This window comes from Chiloscyllium punctatum, chromosome 8, assembly GCF_047496795.1.
Source record: "Chiloscyllium punctatum isolate Juve2018m chromosome 8, sChiPun1.3, whole genome shotgun sequence".
NCBI lineage: Eukaryota > Metazoa > Chordata > Chondrichthyes > Orectolobiformes > Hemiscylliidae > Chiloscyllium > Chiloscyllium punctatum.
In genome coordinates, this window is record NC_092746.1 from 52,765,426 (window position 1) to 52,780,123 (window position 14,698).

The window sequence follows — 14,698 nt, forward strand, 5'->3', positions numbered from 1 at the left end:
AAGAAGAAAAAAATAAACGAAAACCCCGCAGCGATTACAACATTAACTCGCTGTATGATATCAATAACTGACACGATTGGGTGGATAGCGAGGTGAGGGGGTGGGGGACCTTTTAGACATTCAGGCTTGAGTGAGGACAGCCTGCCTGTTCCGGGGAGGAGGAGAGGAGTGTCTGCTCACTGACACTGTGGACACAGTTAACCCGGAGAGCGGTGAAGGCCTAAACGCGTGTGTGTGTTTGTGACTGCGAGAGAGAGAGAGACGATGGTGGAGGTGGTATTCCTCCACCCGGACCTGGGGATCGGCGGCGCCGAGCGGCTGGTGGTAGACGCGGCGCTGGCCCTGCGCAGGCGCGGTTGCGGTGTACAAATCTGGACGGCTCACTTTGATCATGCGCACTGCTTCTCGGAGTGCCGGCGGCCGGCGCTACCTGTTCACTGTGTTGGGGACTGGTTGCCCCGGACACTGCTAGGCCGCTGCTCGGCCCTGTGCGCCTACCTGCGGATGCTGTACGTGGCCTGGTACTTGGTCTTCCTCAGCGGCGTTGAGTTCGACGTGGTTTTCTGCGACCAGGTGTCGGCCTGTATCCCCGTGCTCAGGTTGTGCCGGCGAGCCAAGCGGGTCCTCTTCTACTGCCACTTCCCGGACCGGCTGCTGCAGAGCGGTAAGCCTGGCCCCCTGCAGCGGCTCTACCGCCTCCCCATTGACTGGCTGGAGGAGTACACGACCGGCCTGGCCGACCTGGTGCTAGTCAACAGCAAGTTCACAGCCGGAGTCTTCAGGCGCACCTTCCGCTCCCTGTCCCACCTGGAGCCCGATGTCCTCTACCCGTCGCTCAGCTTCGCCGAGCCGGCGGGCGGCCAGGGCCAGGACCAGGACGAGGACCAGGAGGTGCTGGCGCTGTCCCCGCCGCCGATCGGGCCCGGCCGGGATTTCGTCTTCCTTTCCATCAACCGCTTCGAGAGGAAGAAGAACCTGGGCCTGGCCCTGCGGGCCCTGCACTGCCTCCGGGACCTGTTAGGCCAGGAGGACTGGCAGCGGGTTCACCTGGTGCTGGCCGGGGGTTACGACCCGAGGGTGCTGGAGAACGTCGAGCATTACCGGGAGTTGCAGGAGATGGCGAACCAGCTGCAGCTGGCCGATAAGGTGACTTTCCTCCGCTCGTTCTCCGACCAGCAGAAGGTCTCTCTCCTCCGCCGCTGTCGCTGTGTCTTGTACACTCCCAGCAACGAACATTTCGGCATCGTGCCCCTGGAGGCCATGTACAGTCGGCGGCCGGTCATCGCCGTGAACTCGGGCGGACCCCTGGAGTCGGTGGTCGACCAAGTCACCGGCTTTCTACGGCAGCCGTCGCCCAGCTCCTTCGCTGAAGCCATGGAAAAGCTCGTCAGGAGTCCCGATTTGGGAACAAATATGGGAGAGGCTGGAAGAAGTCGAGTCCTTCAAACATTTTCTGTGGATGCCTTTACAGAGCAATTGTATCAGTATATCTGCAAGCTCACACAATGAATGTAGAATAACAGCTGCGATGTTAAAAATGAAGATTAATTTTGCATTGCACAAGATGAAATTTGACGCTCCCTACTTAAGGGAATGCATAGCTATTTTGTTTTGCGAATATGGATTGAGGTATATGTCTCTTAGGGTATACGCACTGTGTGGAGAGAAGTTTGGGACCCAGAATAACGTTGAGCATTGAAGTGTATTAATCAGTTGTTGAGGAAGACGTGAGAAAAAGGACAGCTCCACCTCGAGCTGGGAAAAATGAATCGGGCTGTCACACACAGTCGTCTGTTGGTTAGATTGTGTAATAGTGATACACATGAAAAATTATCCAACAGCAATTCTTAAAAATTCTTAATTAAAAATTATTATTATTTCAATGCAAATTGCAAACAAAAAATTTTGTCCTGAAAATTCCAGTTTGAGAATCTAATGGTTCCAGCGAGATGCCGGATTGGCTTTAAATAGAAACTCCAATGACTTTTAGAAATAATTTTGAGGAAACTGAGATTTGCAAGAGTGAGGGCTAAGTAAACTGGAACTACAACAGTTAGATGTCATGAGGTGGAAGGAGAATCAGTTGGTATGCTAACAGTGAGTTTGGTCAGTCAACTACATAGCCTGTTTCTATTGTTTTAACCATTGACCAGGAAATTCCCTGGTGGAGTGCTGAACCAAAAACAAGTCAAACAGTTTTTGGAAACATATATCAAAACTAAGTTAAAACCTGATTTCTGGAGAGGTAATGACACACTCCACCTTTTCCAGAGGTTTCCAGATAGGTTGTTCATATGTTGTGCAACATAGGAAGTTGACCAGCTTTGAATATCATATAATATTCATGTGAGGTTTCTTGGTTTATAATCCATTTGGAAACAGATCCTTCAACCAAAAGTTTGGGTATCACTGCTTAATACATAGTGCTACACTTTCTCTGGTACGATAGGCTTCAAATGTGTGATCTACTTATGTTTGATCTGTGACTAATGTCAGAACACTACAAACATATAGATTGTGATCACATGCATTAAACAGCAAGGTGGCTCAGTGGTTAAACTGCTCCTTCACAGCACCAGTGACCCAGGTTTGATTTCAACCTTGAGTGTCTATCTGTGTGGAGTTTGAAGATTCTCCCCATATCTGTGGGTTTCTGCCAGGTGGTCTGGTTTCCTCCTACATTCCAAAGATGTGGACTGACTATGCTACGTTGCCCTTAGCATCCGTGGATGTGCAGGCTAGGTGGATTAGCCATGATAAATGCAGAGTTTTGGGGGTAGGGTAGAGGCTAGGTTGAGGTGTGATGCTCTTCAGTGGGTTGGTACAGACCTGATGGGCCAAATGCCCTCTTTCTGCACTGTAGGGATTCTATGATAATGTTAACAAGTCATGTTTTTTGTATGTGTAGAGCCATTTCAACTTTGCGTTTTGGATGAGAAATTATCTAAAGCAATTAGGCAAGAAATGAGTCTTTCTGCTTTAGATAATCTCATTACTTTAGTTGTAATATGGCCACAATGCAATTGCCACTGCTGTAAAGTAGAATTTCACAAGGTCCAAGGTAGCAGTTTTTAAAACATTTTGAATTCATTTCATGTAAGCAGGGTCAAAAGATAAGTTTTACTAGAACAGTTAAATTGAACACACTTTCCCAGGACAAAAGAGGAATGTGCTACTGAAAATGTAACTGTCCATCTATTTTGTTCTAAACATACCAATATCTAAAATGATGTTAAATGGGTCTACAAAAATACATCAGTGCAAGAAATACTACTGAATATTTTTCTATTGATATTTTATAGAGAATAAGTCAATCTTGGAGTGTTGGGAAATTTGTACAAATAAAAAGGCAATGTTATAGAACAAATCAACTTTTATTTAACTTCCATTTTCATTTTCTGTTTGTATCAATTTAGTCCTTACAAAGTAATCTGAATCACAAGGTTCTGGGTCTAAGTCACTCATTGGGGCTTGAGCAGAAAAGTCTAAGTTGACAATCCAGTAGTACTGAGCGAGTTCTGTACCCTGAGGTCCTGTCTTTCAGATGAGACATCAAACCAAATCTGCCTGCTCAGATTCTGCAGTATTATATGGGTAAAGAGCAGACAATGGAGTATTTTGTGAAGTATAGTCACTATTGTAATGTAGAAATTACAGCAGCTAATTTGAGCTCAGGAAACTCAAACGGTAATGTGATAATGACTAGATAATCTGTTTGTTCTGATATTCGTTGTGGAATAGATATTGGTCAGAATACTGGGATTAACTCCCTAGATCATCACTGAAATCAAACCATGAGATCTTTGGCATCAACACTTGTCGGCAGATGGGGCTTTAGGTTTAATATCTCATTTGAAAATGACAGTATTTCTGGGGCAGTGCTTCTTTGGTATACTTGACACTAAGGTTTTTGTGTTCAAGAACTGAAATGGGAATGGGACTTGAACCTGAACCCTTCTGCTTCTGAGGCAGTGAACTACTAACTGAGTACCAGCTGATACATCAAGAAAGCTCGGTACTTGTTGCAATTATACTACAGCTGGTGAAATGCTGATTTGGCATGATCCTCCTTCCCTCAAGTATCATTTTGTTTTGCAGTCATCCGAGCTAAAGCCACTTTGAATTAATAGAGACTGAAGGGTCTGTTTCCATGCTATACATCTGACTCTAAACGTTGTTGCACAATTAGCCTATTGCCAAATAACTGTCAAACAGTGGAGGCAGAAGAAAGAGAACAGAAAATTCCTGAAGTATAGAGCATTGAGGTATTGCTTCAGGGAATCCTTTACTGAAGGTGAATGGAAATGTCAGCTAAATATTTTCAAATTAGAATTAACTTCTCTTTTCACAATTCAGTACACATTATGTAATTTCGTGTAAATTTCAGTAGGAGAGAGGAAGTCAGGAAACTGAGCAAACTTGGGATCTGTTGGGATTTATAAACAAATTCAGTTGCAATTTACACTAATAAATGCAATAAACAGCAATATGACCCAAGGTGCTCTATAGGTGTAATTTGTGAAATTTGATATTAAACCACACAGTGGCATGAAATGACCAAAAGCTTTAGTCACTGGCTGGTTTTAAGGACTGTCTCAAAGAGACACAGATGCAAAATAATTTAGGGCATTCTAAAGATGCAAAAGTTCAAGACACCTGAAGGCAAAACTGACTATACGATTAAAAGTGATGACAGAATTGTGACAGTGGAGACGGTCATCAATTGGCCCATCGTGTCAGCATAAAATTGAGATGCTTGAGTTTTGAGTTGGAGCAGAGTTGTCGGAATGGTGGAAGTCAGGGGGCAAGGCAGTGCAGAGATTTAAAGATAAATATTAAATTTTAGATATTGCTATACTGGAGGTTATGTAGGTCAGCAAGCATAGTGCTGATGAGCGAATTGGACTTGTTGTGATTTCAGTACAAGCATCAGAGTTTTTAAAATGAGCTCCCTTTTATGGAGGATTGAAGGTGAGAAGCCAGTATGGGTAGTATTGGAATAATTGGGTCTATAGGTTAAAAAAGGTATAAATGAGAGCTTCAGCAGCAGATAAGCTGGGCCAAAGATAGACAATGTTATGGAGGTGGAGATAGACCAACATGGTGATAAGATTGCTGAAAGTTTGGAGTTCCTCCCTGAGCCAATTATAAGAATCAAGGGTGGGGATGATCTAAGAGAAATAAAAATTCTGCGAGAAATCTGAAAATAAAACGGTAGTGCTGGAAATACTCAGCACGTCATGCAACAAAATGTTAATTCTGTTTTCCTCTCAATCTGTGAAGTTCAGTCAACAAACGGGGGAGTGATTATATCAGTGACTAGGCAACAGGCCCTAGACAATAACTACCTAATACTTAGTGCAATGTGCAGCAGCAGTGGATTGAAGTGTACTATCTGGTCACATATCAGAGTGCCTTGAAGGTTTAGGAAACTTGTCTAGTTGAACTAGTATGTTGTGAACAGACAGATTCCATTCTGACTTAAAGTGAATATCACAATCTTGCAATCATTTGCCAGTTTAATGAGTGTTTAATTGTATGTGCTGTAACTGGAAAAGAAACAGACCAGTTTCATTCCATTTTAAAATGGAGAATTATATGTATTTATACTTCACTTTAAAAAAGTACTCCAACTTGCATGAGCATACGCACTCTGGTTCATATACAAAATTAGGTTACAAAGTGGGATAAAATATTAATAATTTTAAAAGTCCAGTGAAGATTAAAGTGATATGAGTTCTTTGACTTTGATGTTTTGGGGCGAATCCAAGCTGGGAGTGGTGGATCTTCAACTTTTGCCTTTTGAGGCAGTGTAGAGGTGTCTGTTCTTCTGGGCAATGCAGTTGCTGTGTTAAAGTAAAAACAGAAATGCTGGGGAAACTCAGCAGATGAGGTAGCATCTGTGGAGAGATAAAATGAATAAAGAGAGTCTGGTATGACTCTTTAGAGTTGTCTTCCTTTGAATTTTTTTCTGCCTAGTAAGTATACAGAATCATTCTTCGAAAGTATAGCTTCATAACAGTAGTCACCAAAACAAATGCAAGCATTTAAAGTCATTGGAAAAATGAACTGATATTGATGGGAATTCAATGAGTCAAATTACCTCCAATGCATTTTCAACAGATTGAGTAGCCTCCAACTGGCCCTCTGAGCGCTGGAGTACAATTTGAGCCAATCTAGTCTCTAAGGAGACCAAAACTCTACACTGTACTCTAGGTGCAGTCTCAACAATGTCCTATACAATTAGAGCCAGATGCCCTTCCTTTTATATTCTTTTACTCCCATCTCCATTCATGCCCTCTTTAAGCTTATCTTGCCCATGAAATGTATCTCTTTGTCTCTCTTGACCCTATTAACAATCCAACTTCCTTTCCTGGCTCTGTGAGTGGATAGGGCTTTCTACTCCTGCTCTGATCCCCTCCTTGGAGAGTCAACCCTTGACCCCTCCATCCTTGTAAACTGACCTCCATCTCCAATTTCCCTTTCCTATCAAAGGACCTTGAGCATGTTGTTGACCTTTACATCGATGCTCATCTTCCTCCATGTTGCAATCAGGTTCCCAGTTCTTGACTCATCCTAAAACAATTTTTTAAAAAAGAGGTCACAATGGGATCCTGTATCACTGTGACAATGGTGAATTACTCGTCTTTATACTTCTCAACCTGTGTGACCTTTGACACAGTTGATCACTGTCTCTGACTATGACTGAATATCTATGGCCATCCTTCTCCAATACAAATTCACTGTAATTCTGCTGAGTGGGACTAGTTCCTGTCTTATTTAATTCTCACTGGACATTCTTAATCAATGGCTTCTGTTGCAGCACTACTTGTGGTGTCCTCCAAGGATCCATTGTTGGTTCCCATCTATTTCTCAACTTTTGCTGCCCTCTGTAACATCATTTGAAAACACATTATGTTTCAAAGTATATTGACAGCACTCAGTTTTGTCTCGCAATCACCTCTTGATTTGGCCCATTAGTGCTTTCTGTGGCTACGTAGTATGCAATGTTTATCTGTCTTGCCCCTCCCTTACACATCCACATACGCCTCTGAAACCATTCTCTGATATTGTCGTCCAGCTATGTCAGCGTCAACTTCTCTTTTCACTGCCCTCCAGTTTGATCTCTAGAATAGATCTCTGTAGTTTTTCAGCTCTGATGATCAACTTAGAAGTAACTTCTCATTTTTCTGTACTTCCAAAGTTTTTTTTAAACTATTTGTCCAGGTTTTTGAGTCATCAGGGAGATTGATAGAATGTAGCATTGTATAAATTGCTTGCTGTTAACATATCCTGCATCTTTGCAAAATTTCTCTGGCTATCTCTATCATCATAGCCTATACCAACTGGCAAATATTAGTCTAGAAAAGGGATAACCAGATGTCTTTCAAGTGAAAGGAGGAGTATGTCAACTACTGTCACCAAAGTTATTTAATTTGTACAATTGAACATATTCAGAATTAGATGTGCTTCTATAGGTAAAATTGGAGGCAAGAACAGACTGTTCATTTGACATCTAGTTCTGGGTGAGCAAACATTTCCCCAAATTTGTATTGGGAAGATTGGAGTCATGTCTTTGGTTCACAATACAAACACAGTACAGACCCACCTACCATTTCCATCCTTCTCTCTTGCATTTATCTAAGGGTGGCCAGAATGTTTGACCCCAATATAAGCTTCCAAACAGATATCCATGTAATCACTAAGACCTCAATTCCATCAATGTAACAATATCCCCATGTCAGCCTCTGCCTCATTTTGTCTGCTGCTGAAATCCTCACTCATGCTTTTGTTACCTCCAGACTTGACATCCCTCATTCTTTCTTCTTTAAATTTCCAAACCTTGTCCATGTCCTAACTTGCACTAGATCCTATTTACCCATTGCCACTCACTGACCTATGTTAGCTCCCACTTGAGCGGTGCACTGGTCTTTGTATTCCTTTCTATTTTCTTCTAATTTCCCAGGCTATGATCTCTCCCTCTGTAATCTCCGATCCCACGTCCCTTCCATTCCTTCATTTGTATAAGACTGGCATCTTGAATATCACTGATTTTAACATTATTGATAGTTGTGCTTTCAGCTGCCTGAGACCCAAACTCTGGAATTCACTTCCTAAACCCCTGAACCTCGCTTTCTTTCTTTAATATATTCCAAAACACCTAAGCTTTTGGTTATCTGTCTTGCTATCATTTTTTGTTACTTAGTATCATTTTGTTTTATAATGCCTCTGAGAAGAACCTTAGGTCAGTTTATTATGTTATATTTGCTGTAAAAATACAGGTCTGTGGGATTGATTTTAAAATAACTTGAGTTTAAACTGAAATGTTAAATTTATCATGATGCAAACATACAGGGACTATCTCCTTTAAATCAGTATACATGGTGCATTTCATCTCGTGAATTACATTAGGATTGTATGACAGGGACCAGGGCAAGAATTATTTTGCTTTGTTTAATTTATGTAAATGAACCCTGTCTTATTCCATGGGTGACATGCTTTCTGAATACAACCAGGTGCCTTTGTTTTTAATTCATGTAGATAAGTCAGAATGTATTCAGCAGGCAGTGTGTTTTTTTTTTCTTGGCAAATGAAATATGAGATGAGATTCTTCATTCGTTCACAGCTTGTCTGTTGACTGGAAAAGTTGTGTTTCACAGCCTCTGGAGATGACTTTCATTTAATGTTCTATTAAAAATATTAATAGAAAAAGTAGATTTGAGAGTTTTAGGATTTTTTTGTTGTGTACTATATAACAGGAACTGTTGCAACATGCAAATAAGGTAATTCTTGGCATATATACACTTTTATTAAATGTATTGGCTGCCAGGATGTATGAATACTAGACAAATAACTGCCACATTCGTACCAATTTCCATTTGTCTGTTTTTTGAAGGAAGGTCTTAATCTGGTTAAAATTTTCACCAGAGATGTTCCTGAATGTAGCTAAATGCATGTATGAGCATGTCACACAGCATGTTTTTCAGACATTCGAATCCATTTTTAAGATTTTTTTGTTGGGTTAGTTTCACTTGACAGGATTGTCAGTCAGGAGGGGCAGGTGGTATTATGATGAGAATCTCACTGGACCAGTAGTTCAGAGGTCTAGGCTGCTGCTATGTGGACATCCAAATAATTCAATTAATAAACCATGGCAAACCTCGTCCTGAAATCCACCTCATTAAATTCTGGGGCTAATGCCAACGTTAGGAAAGCCATTATATACAGATTAGTAGAGCAAAAACCTGAGGTGCCCATGCGATCATACCATACACAATGTCCCAGACAGTGCAACCATCATCCTGGGTGTGTCCTGTCCCGCCTGTAGGACAGACTCCAAAGACGAGGCACAATGTTGGTATATAGTTGAGATAGAGTTGTCCTTAGAGTCCTTAATGTTGACTCCAGATCCCATGAATTCTGGAGATCCATGACATGAGATCAACCATGGGCAAGAAAATTTCCTACTGATTAACTCATTACATCAATCTCATTCCCACTCCACATACATGTATTACCTCAACTGAAGAATCAGTACTCCATGTTGAATACCAATTGGAGGATACACCGAGTGATCCATCACCAAGAGTGGCTCAATAGCACCACTACTGATTCCCAAAGGACAAAGTCACATGACATCAGGTTATAGTCCAACAGCATTATTTGAAATCACAAGCTTTCGAAGCGCTGCCCCTTTGTTAGGTGAAGTAAAGAAAAGCATACCGGCACAGAATTTATAGGCTGAGAGAACAAAAGATCTCTCAAATTGAATTGCAGATCTTCCCCTTTATTTGCTATTCAGCTGTTGACAGTTTGCTCGCACTGTCTGGCACTTTTGGTCACCTGCAGAGACTTCATTATTCAGCCTATGGACACTTCTCTCTCACCATTTGTATGACCTTTCGATTTCTATGCCCATTGATCCCTCTGCCTCTAAAGTCTGTGCTTGTATGCTTTTCTTCACTTCATCTGATGAAGGGGCAGTGCTTCAAAAGCTTGTGATTTCAAATAAACCTGTTGGATAATAACCTGGTATAGTGTGACTCCTGACTGTCCACCTGCATATCATGGATCCCAAAGGACCTAGCTGCTAGAATGAATCTGCAGGAAACTCTAGAGGAAAAAATATGCTTGATCTCGTGCTCACCAGATCTGCAGATACATTGGCAGTTTTGGGAGGAATGGCCATTACACAGTTCTTATTGGAGACAAAACCATGTCTTCACATTGAAAATAGTTTCCACCACACTGTGTGGCACAACCACCATATTAAGTTGAATCAATTACAAAGAGATTATAGTAGCTTAAAACTGGGCATTAATGAAATACTGCAGGACATCAGCAGCAGAACTGTATTCAATTGTAATCCTCACAGCCGATATCCTCATTGGCTAACATGTTCAGGATTGCATTGCCCTAGCATCAAAATGGCTAACAGAAAGGGTAGTTGTTTAATCCAGCAGCTACGTAGAGAGGTGAAGCTCAGAAAAACTTCTTAAAGACACAAATGTGTTATGAAAGCAGAACACGGTACACAGATGGTATACAAAATACATCAAAGCTGAGAAAAATAGGAATGGGACAAATGATGCCACTGGGAAGTCTTAAAGAAGGAATAAATATAAACCTTTTAGAGGAATATTTATTACATTATTCATTACTGAAAACTTGCTGGGAAATAAAAGAAAATTATTCAGTTGCTGGTGTCTCCATTTTACTGCTGTTATATCTGTACTGCTGTAGATCATTACTACCCAAACATCCTATAGTGAATGAATGTAAACTTTTATAGCAGCTATAAAGTATTTTAATTCTTTAGTGTGTTGTTAAACTTTAATATTCCCACAAATAGAGGAAACTAGTCACTAATAAGCTGATTATAATTAAAGTAAAATCAAATGAATTATTTCAATGCCGCAGAGATAATAGACAATAGACAATAGATGCAGGAGTAGGCCATTCTGCCCTTCGAGCCTGCACCGCCATTCAATATGATCATGGCTGATCATTCTTAATCAGTATCCTGTTCCAGCCTTATCTCCATACCCCTTGACTCCACTATCTTTAAGAGCTCTATCCAATTCTTTCTTAAATGAATCCAGAGACTGGGCCTCCACTGCCCAGAGCATTCCACACAGCCACCACTCTCTGGGTGAAGTAGTTTCTCCTCATCTCTGTCCTAAATGGTCTACCCCGTATTTTTAAGTTGTGTCCTCTGGTTCGGCACTCCCCCATCAACGGAAATATGTTCCCTCCTGCCAGAGTGTCCAGTCCTTTCATAATCCTATACGTTTCAATCAGATCCCCTCTCAGTCTTCTAAGCTCAGTCGCTTCAGTCTTTCCGTGTAAGGCAATCCTGCCATTCCAGGAATTGACCTCGTGAACCTACGCTGCACTCCCTCAATAGCCAGAATGTCTTTCCTCAAATTTGGAGACCAGAACTGTACACAGTACTCCAGGTGTGGTCTCACCAGGGCCCTGTACAGCTGCAGAAGCACCTCTTTGCTTCTATACTCAATCCCTCTTGTTATGAAGGCCAGCATGCTATTAACCTTCTTCACGACCTGCTGTACCTGCATGCTTGCCTTCATTGACTGGTGGACAAGAACACCCAGATCTCTCTGAACAGCTCCTTTACCTAATTTGATACCATTGAGGTAGTAATCTGCCTTCCTGTTCTTGCCACCAAAGTGGATAACCAGACATTTATCCACATTAAACTGCATCTGCCATGCATCTGCCCACTCACCTAACTTGTCCAGGTCACCCTGTAATCCCCTAACATCCTCATCGCATTTCACCCTACCACCTAGCTTTGTGTCATCAGCAAATTTGCTAATGTTATTGCTGATACCACCTTCTATATCATTTACATATATTGTAAAAAGCTGCGGTCCCAGCACGGATCCCTGCGGTACCCCACTGGTCACTGCCTGCCATTTCAAAATGGAGCCGTTAATCACTACCCTTTGTTTCCTATTAGCCAACCAATTCTCTATCCAATCTAGTACTTTGCCCCCAATCCTGTGCGCCCTAATTTTACTCACTAACCTCTTGTGTGGGACTTTATCAAAAGCTTTCTGAAAGTCCAGGTACACTACATCCACTGGATCTCCCTCGTCCATCTTCCGAGTTACATCCTCAAAAAATTCAAGAAGATTAGTCAAGCATGATTTCCCCTTCATAAATCCATGCTGACTCTGTCCTATCCTGTTACTATTATCCAGATGTGCCGTAATTTCATCCTTTATAATAGACTCCAGCATCTTTCCCACCACTGAGGTCAGACTAACTGGTCTATAATTTCCTGCTTTCTCCCGCCCACCCTTCTTAAAAAGTGGCACAACATTAGCCGCCCTCCAATCCTCAGGAACCGACCCCGATTCTATTGAACTCTGGAAAATAATCACCAGCGCATCCACGATTTCCCGAGCCACCTCCTTCAGTACCCTGGGATGCAGGCCATCAGGTCCTGGAGACTTATCAACCTTCAGACCTAACAGTCTCTCCAACACTAAATCCTGGCAAATAGAAATTCCCTTAAGTTCAGGTCCTTCAGCCACTGTTACCTCAGGGAGATTGCTTGTGTCTTCCCCAGTGAACACAGATCTGAAGTACCCATTTAATTCCTCTGCCATAAGATTCAATTTTTCTTAAATGAATCAATTAATGATAGACAATGACATTGCATTTTTTAAGAGTATTTATTACCATTTTGTGATGTTGATTTTGAATGAATTTGTATGTATTAATGTTCTTCCATTTACAATGGGAAAGATGTGAAATTATCATCTGAGAGGACGTTGTCTCAGTAGCAGTGTGATTTTAAAGTGTACCACATGAACTGAGTAGCATAAAAACATGTAAGATCATGGCTGGTCTACAATCTGACTCCATCTATCTATCTTTTGTTTTGCTTTTTCATAGAGGCTGTTGGCTTCGCTGACATTTAATGTCACTCCTAATTGTCTTTGAGAAAGTGGTGTTTATTTGCAATCTGCAATCATTGCAGTCATGTGGTGCTGGAACAACTATAACACTGTTTGGAAGAGAGTTTCGGGTTTTGGATGCAGTGACCGTGAAGGGGTGCTGATGAAGTTCCAAGTCAGGATCATGTGTGGCTTGAAGCAGAACTTGTAGGCGGTGCTATTCCCAGGCTGGTCTTGGCGTCCTAGGTGGTAGAGGTTGCACATTTAAAAGGAATTATAATAGTAGTCTTGGAGGAGAAAGTGAGGACTGCAGATGCTGGAGATCAGAGCTGAAAAATGTGTTGCTGGAAAAGCGCAGCAGGTCAGGCAGCATCCCAGGAGCAGGAGAATCGATGTTTCAGGCATAAGCCCTTCTTCAACTGGTCTTGGTGAGTTACTCTGTTACCACTGCCTATTTAATGTGATTTAATGTCACTGCTTTTCCTGGATGGTGATGAGCTTCTTGTGATTTGTTGAGGCTATACTCACCCAGACAGTAGAGAATTTTCCATGCACCTAGTTTGTGGTGGATAGGCTTTGGGAAGTCAAGAGCGAATTATTCACTGCATAAACTCCTAGCCTCTGACCTGCTCTTGTAGCCACATAGTATTTATATAGCTAGTCCAATTCAGGTTATAGTCAACTGTAATTACTAGAATGTTGAAAGTGGAGATTTAGCAATGGAAATGCCATTAAATGTCAAGGGCGATAGTTAGATTTTCTGTTGTAATAATGTGGCGTGAATCTTACTTCCTACTTATCAGATCAAGTGTGAATGTTGTAGAGACCTTGCTGCACATGGACATGGAGACTGCTTCAGTGTCTGAAGATTCATGAATAGTTCTGAACAGTATGTTGTCATCAGACATCATTCCCACTTCTGACCTTCTTATGGAGGGAAGGTCGTTAATGAAGCATAGTCGATCGAATCTCAGATGGTGACAAAACAGACTACAGACGGGAGGTGGAAAACCTGGAAAAATGGTGCACTGAGAACAACCTAGCTCACAATGCCGGCAAAACCAAGGAACACATTATTGACTTTTGGCGGGATATTACTCATGCCCCCTCCCCACACACACACACACACACACACACACACACACACACACACTAACAGCACAGAGTGGAACAAGTGGAGAGTGTAAAGCTCCTGGGAATGGTCATCCATACCAAGCTTTCTTGGACTCTTCATGTGGACACATTGGTTACAAAGGCCCAACAATGTCTCCTCTTCCTCAGGCAGCTGAGAAAATTTGGCATGATGGTGAATACCCTTGCCAATGTTTATAGGTGTGCCATCGAAAGCATTCTGTCTGGATGTATCACTACCTGGTATGGCAACTGTACCATTCAAGATCAGAGACAGTTACAGAGAGTGGTGAACTTGGCCCAGACAATCACAAAGGCCAACCTCCCATCTATAGAATCCATCTACCAGGCCCACTGACAAGAAAAGGCCACCAGCATTCTCAAAGACTTTGGCAATATTTTTCTACACCCTCCACCATTGGGGAGAAGGTACAGAAGCCTGAAAACATGCACCAGCTGGCTTCAAAACAGTTTTTACCCTACTGTTGTTGGAATACTGAATGGATTCGCAAACTCTTAACCTTCGCCTGAGCCCGTGTTTTTGTTTTTGCTGCTGTTTATCTATTTATTATTTACTTATCTATGCTACTTAACTCTGATCTGCCTTATTGCTCGCCAGACAAAGTTTTTCACTGTGC

General features: G+C 42.0%; 2 protein-coding genes across 2 annotated transcripts in view; one reads left to right on the forward strand and one right to left on the reverse strand.

Annotated features, from left to right (window-relative positions):
* sec61b (SEC61 translocon subunit beta) overlaps window positions 1–309 on the reverse strand; it is a 31,213-nt gene extending 30,904 nt beyond the window's left edge. Inside the window, exon 1 of the mRNA XM_072575563.1 lies at window positions 295–309. The gene's annotated coding sequence lies outside the window, so the exon portion shown is untranslated. The remainder of the gene's footprint in view (window positions 1–294) is intronic.
* On the forward strand, window positions 120–8,717 carry alg2 (ALG2 alpha-1,3/1,6-mannosyltransferase). The gene has a single exon (XM_072575562.1). It carries the CDS (start codon window positions 265–267, stop codon window positions 1,507–1,509), a length of 1,245 nt encoding a protein of 414 aa, XP_072431663.1. The 5' UTR covers window positions 120–264; the 3' UTR covers window positions 1,510–8,717.
* The last annotated feature ends 5,981 nt before the right edge of the window (window positions 8,718–14,698 follow it).

What these genes read in the sequence shown, in the direction of transcription:
- alg2 (XM_072575562.1), top strand. Translation starts at nt 265, where the DNA reads ATGGTGGAGGTGGTATTCCTCCACCCGGACCTGGGGATCGGCGGCGCC.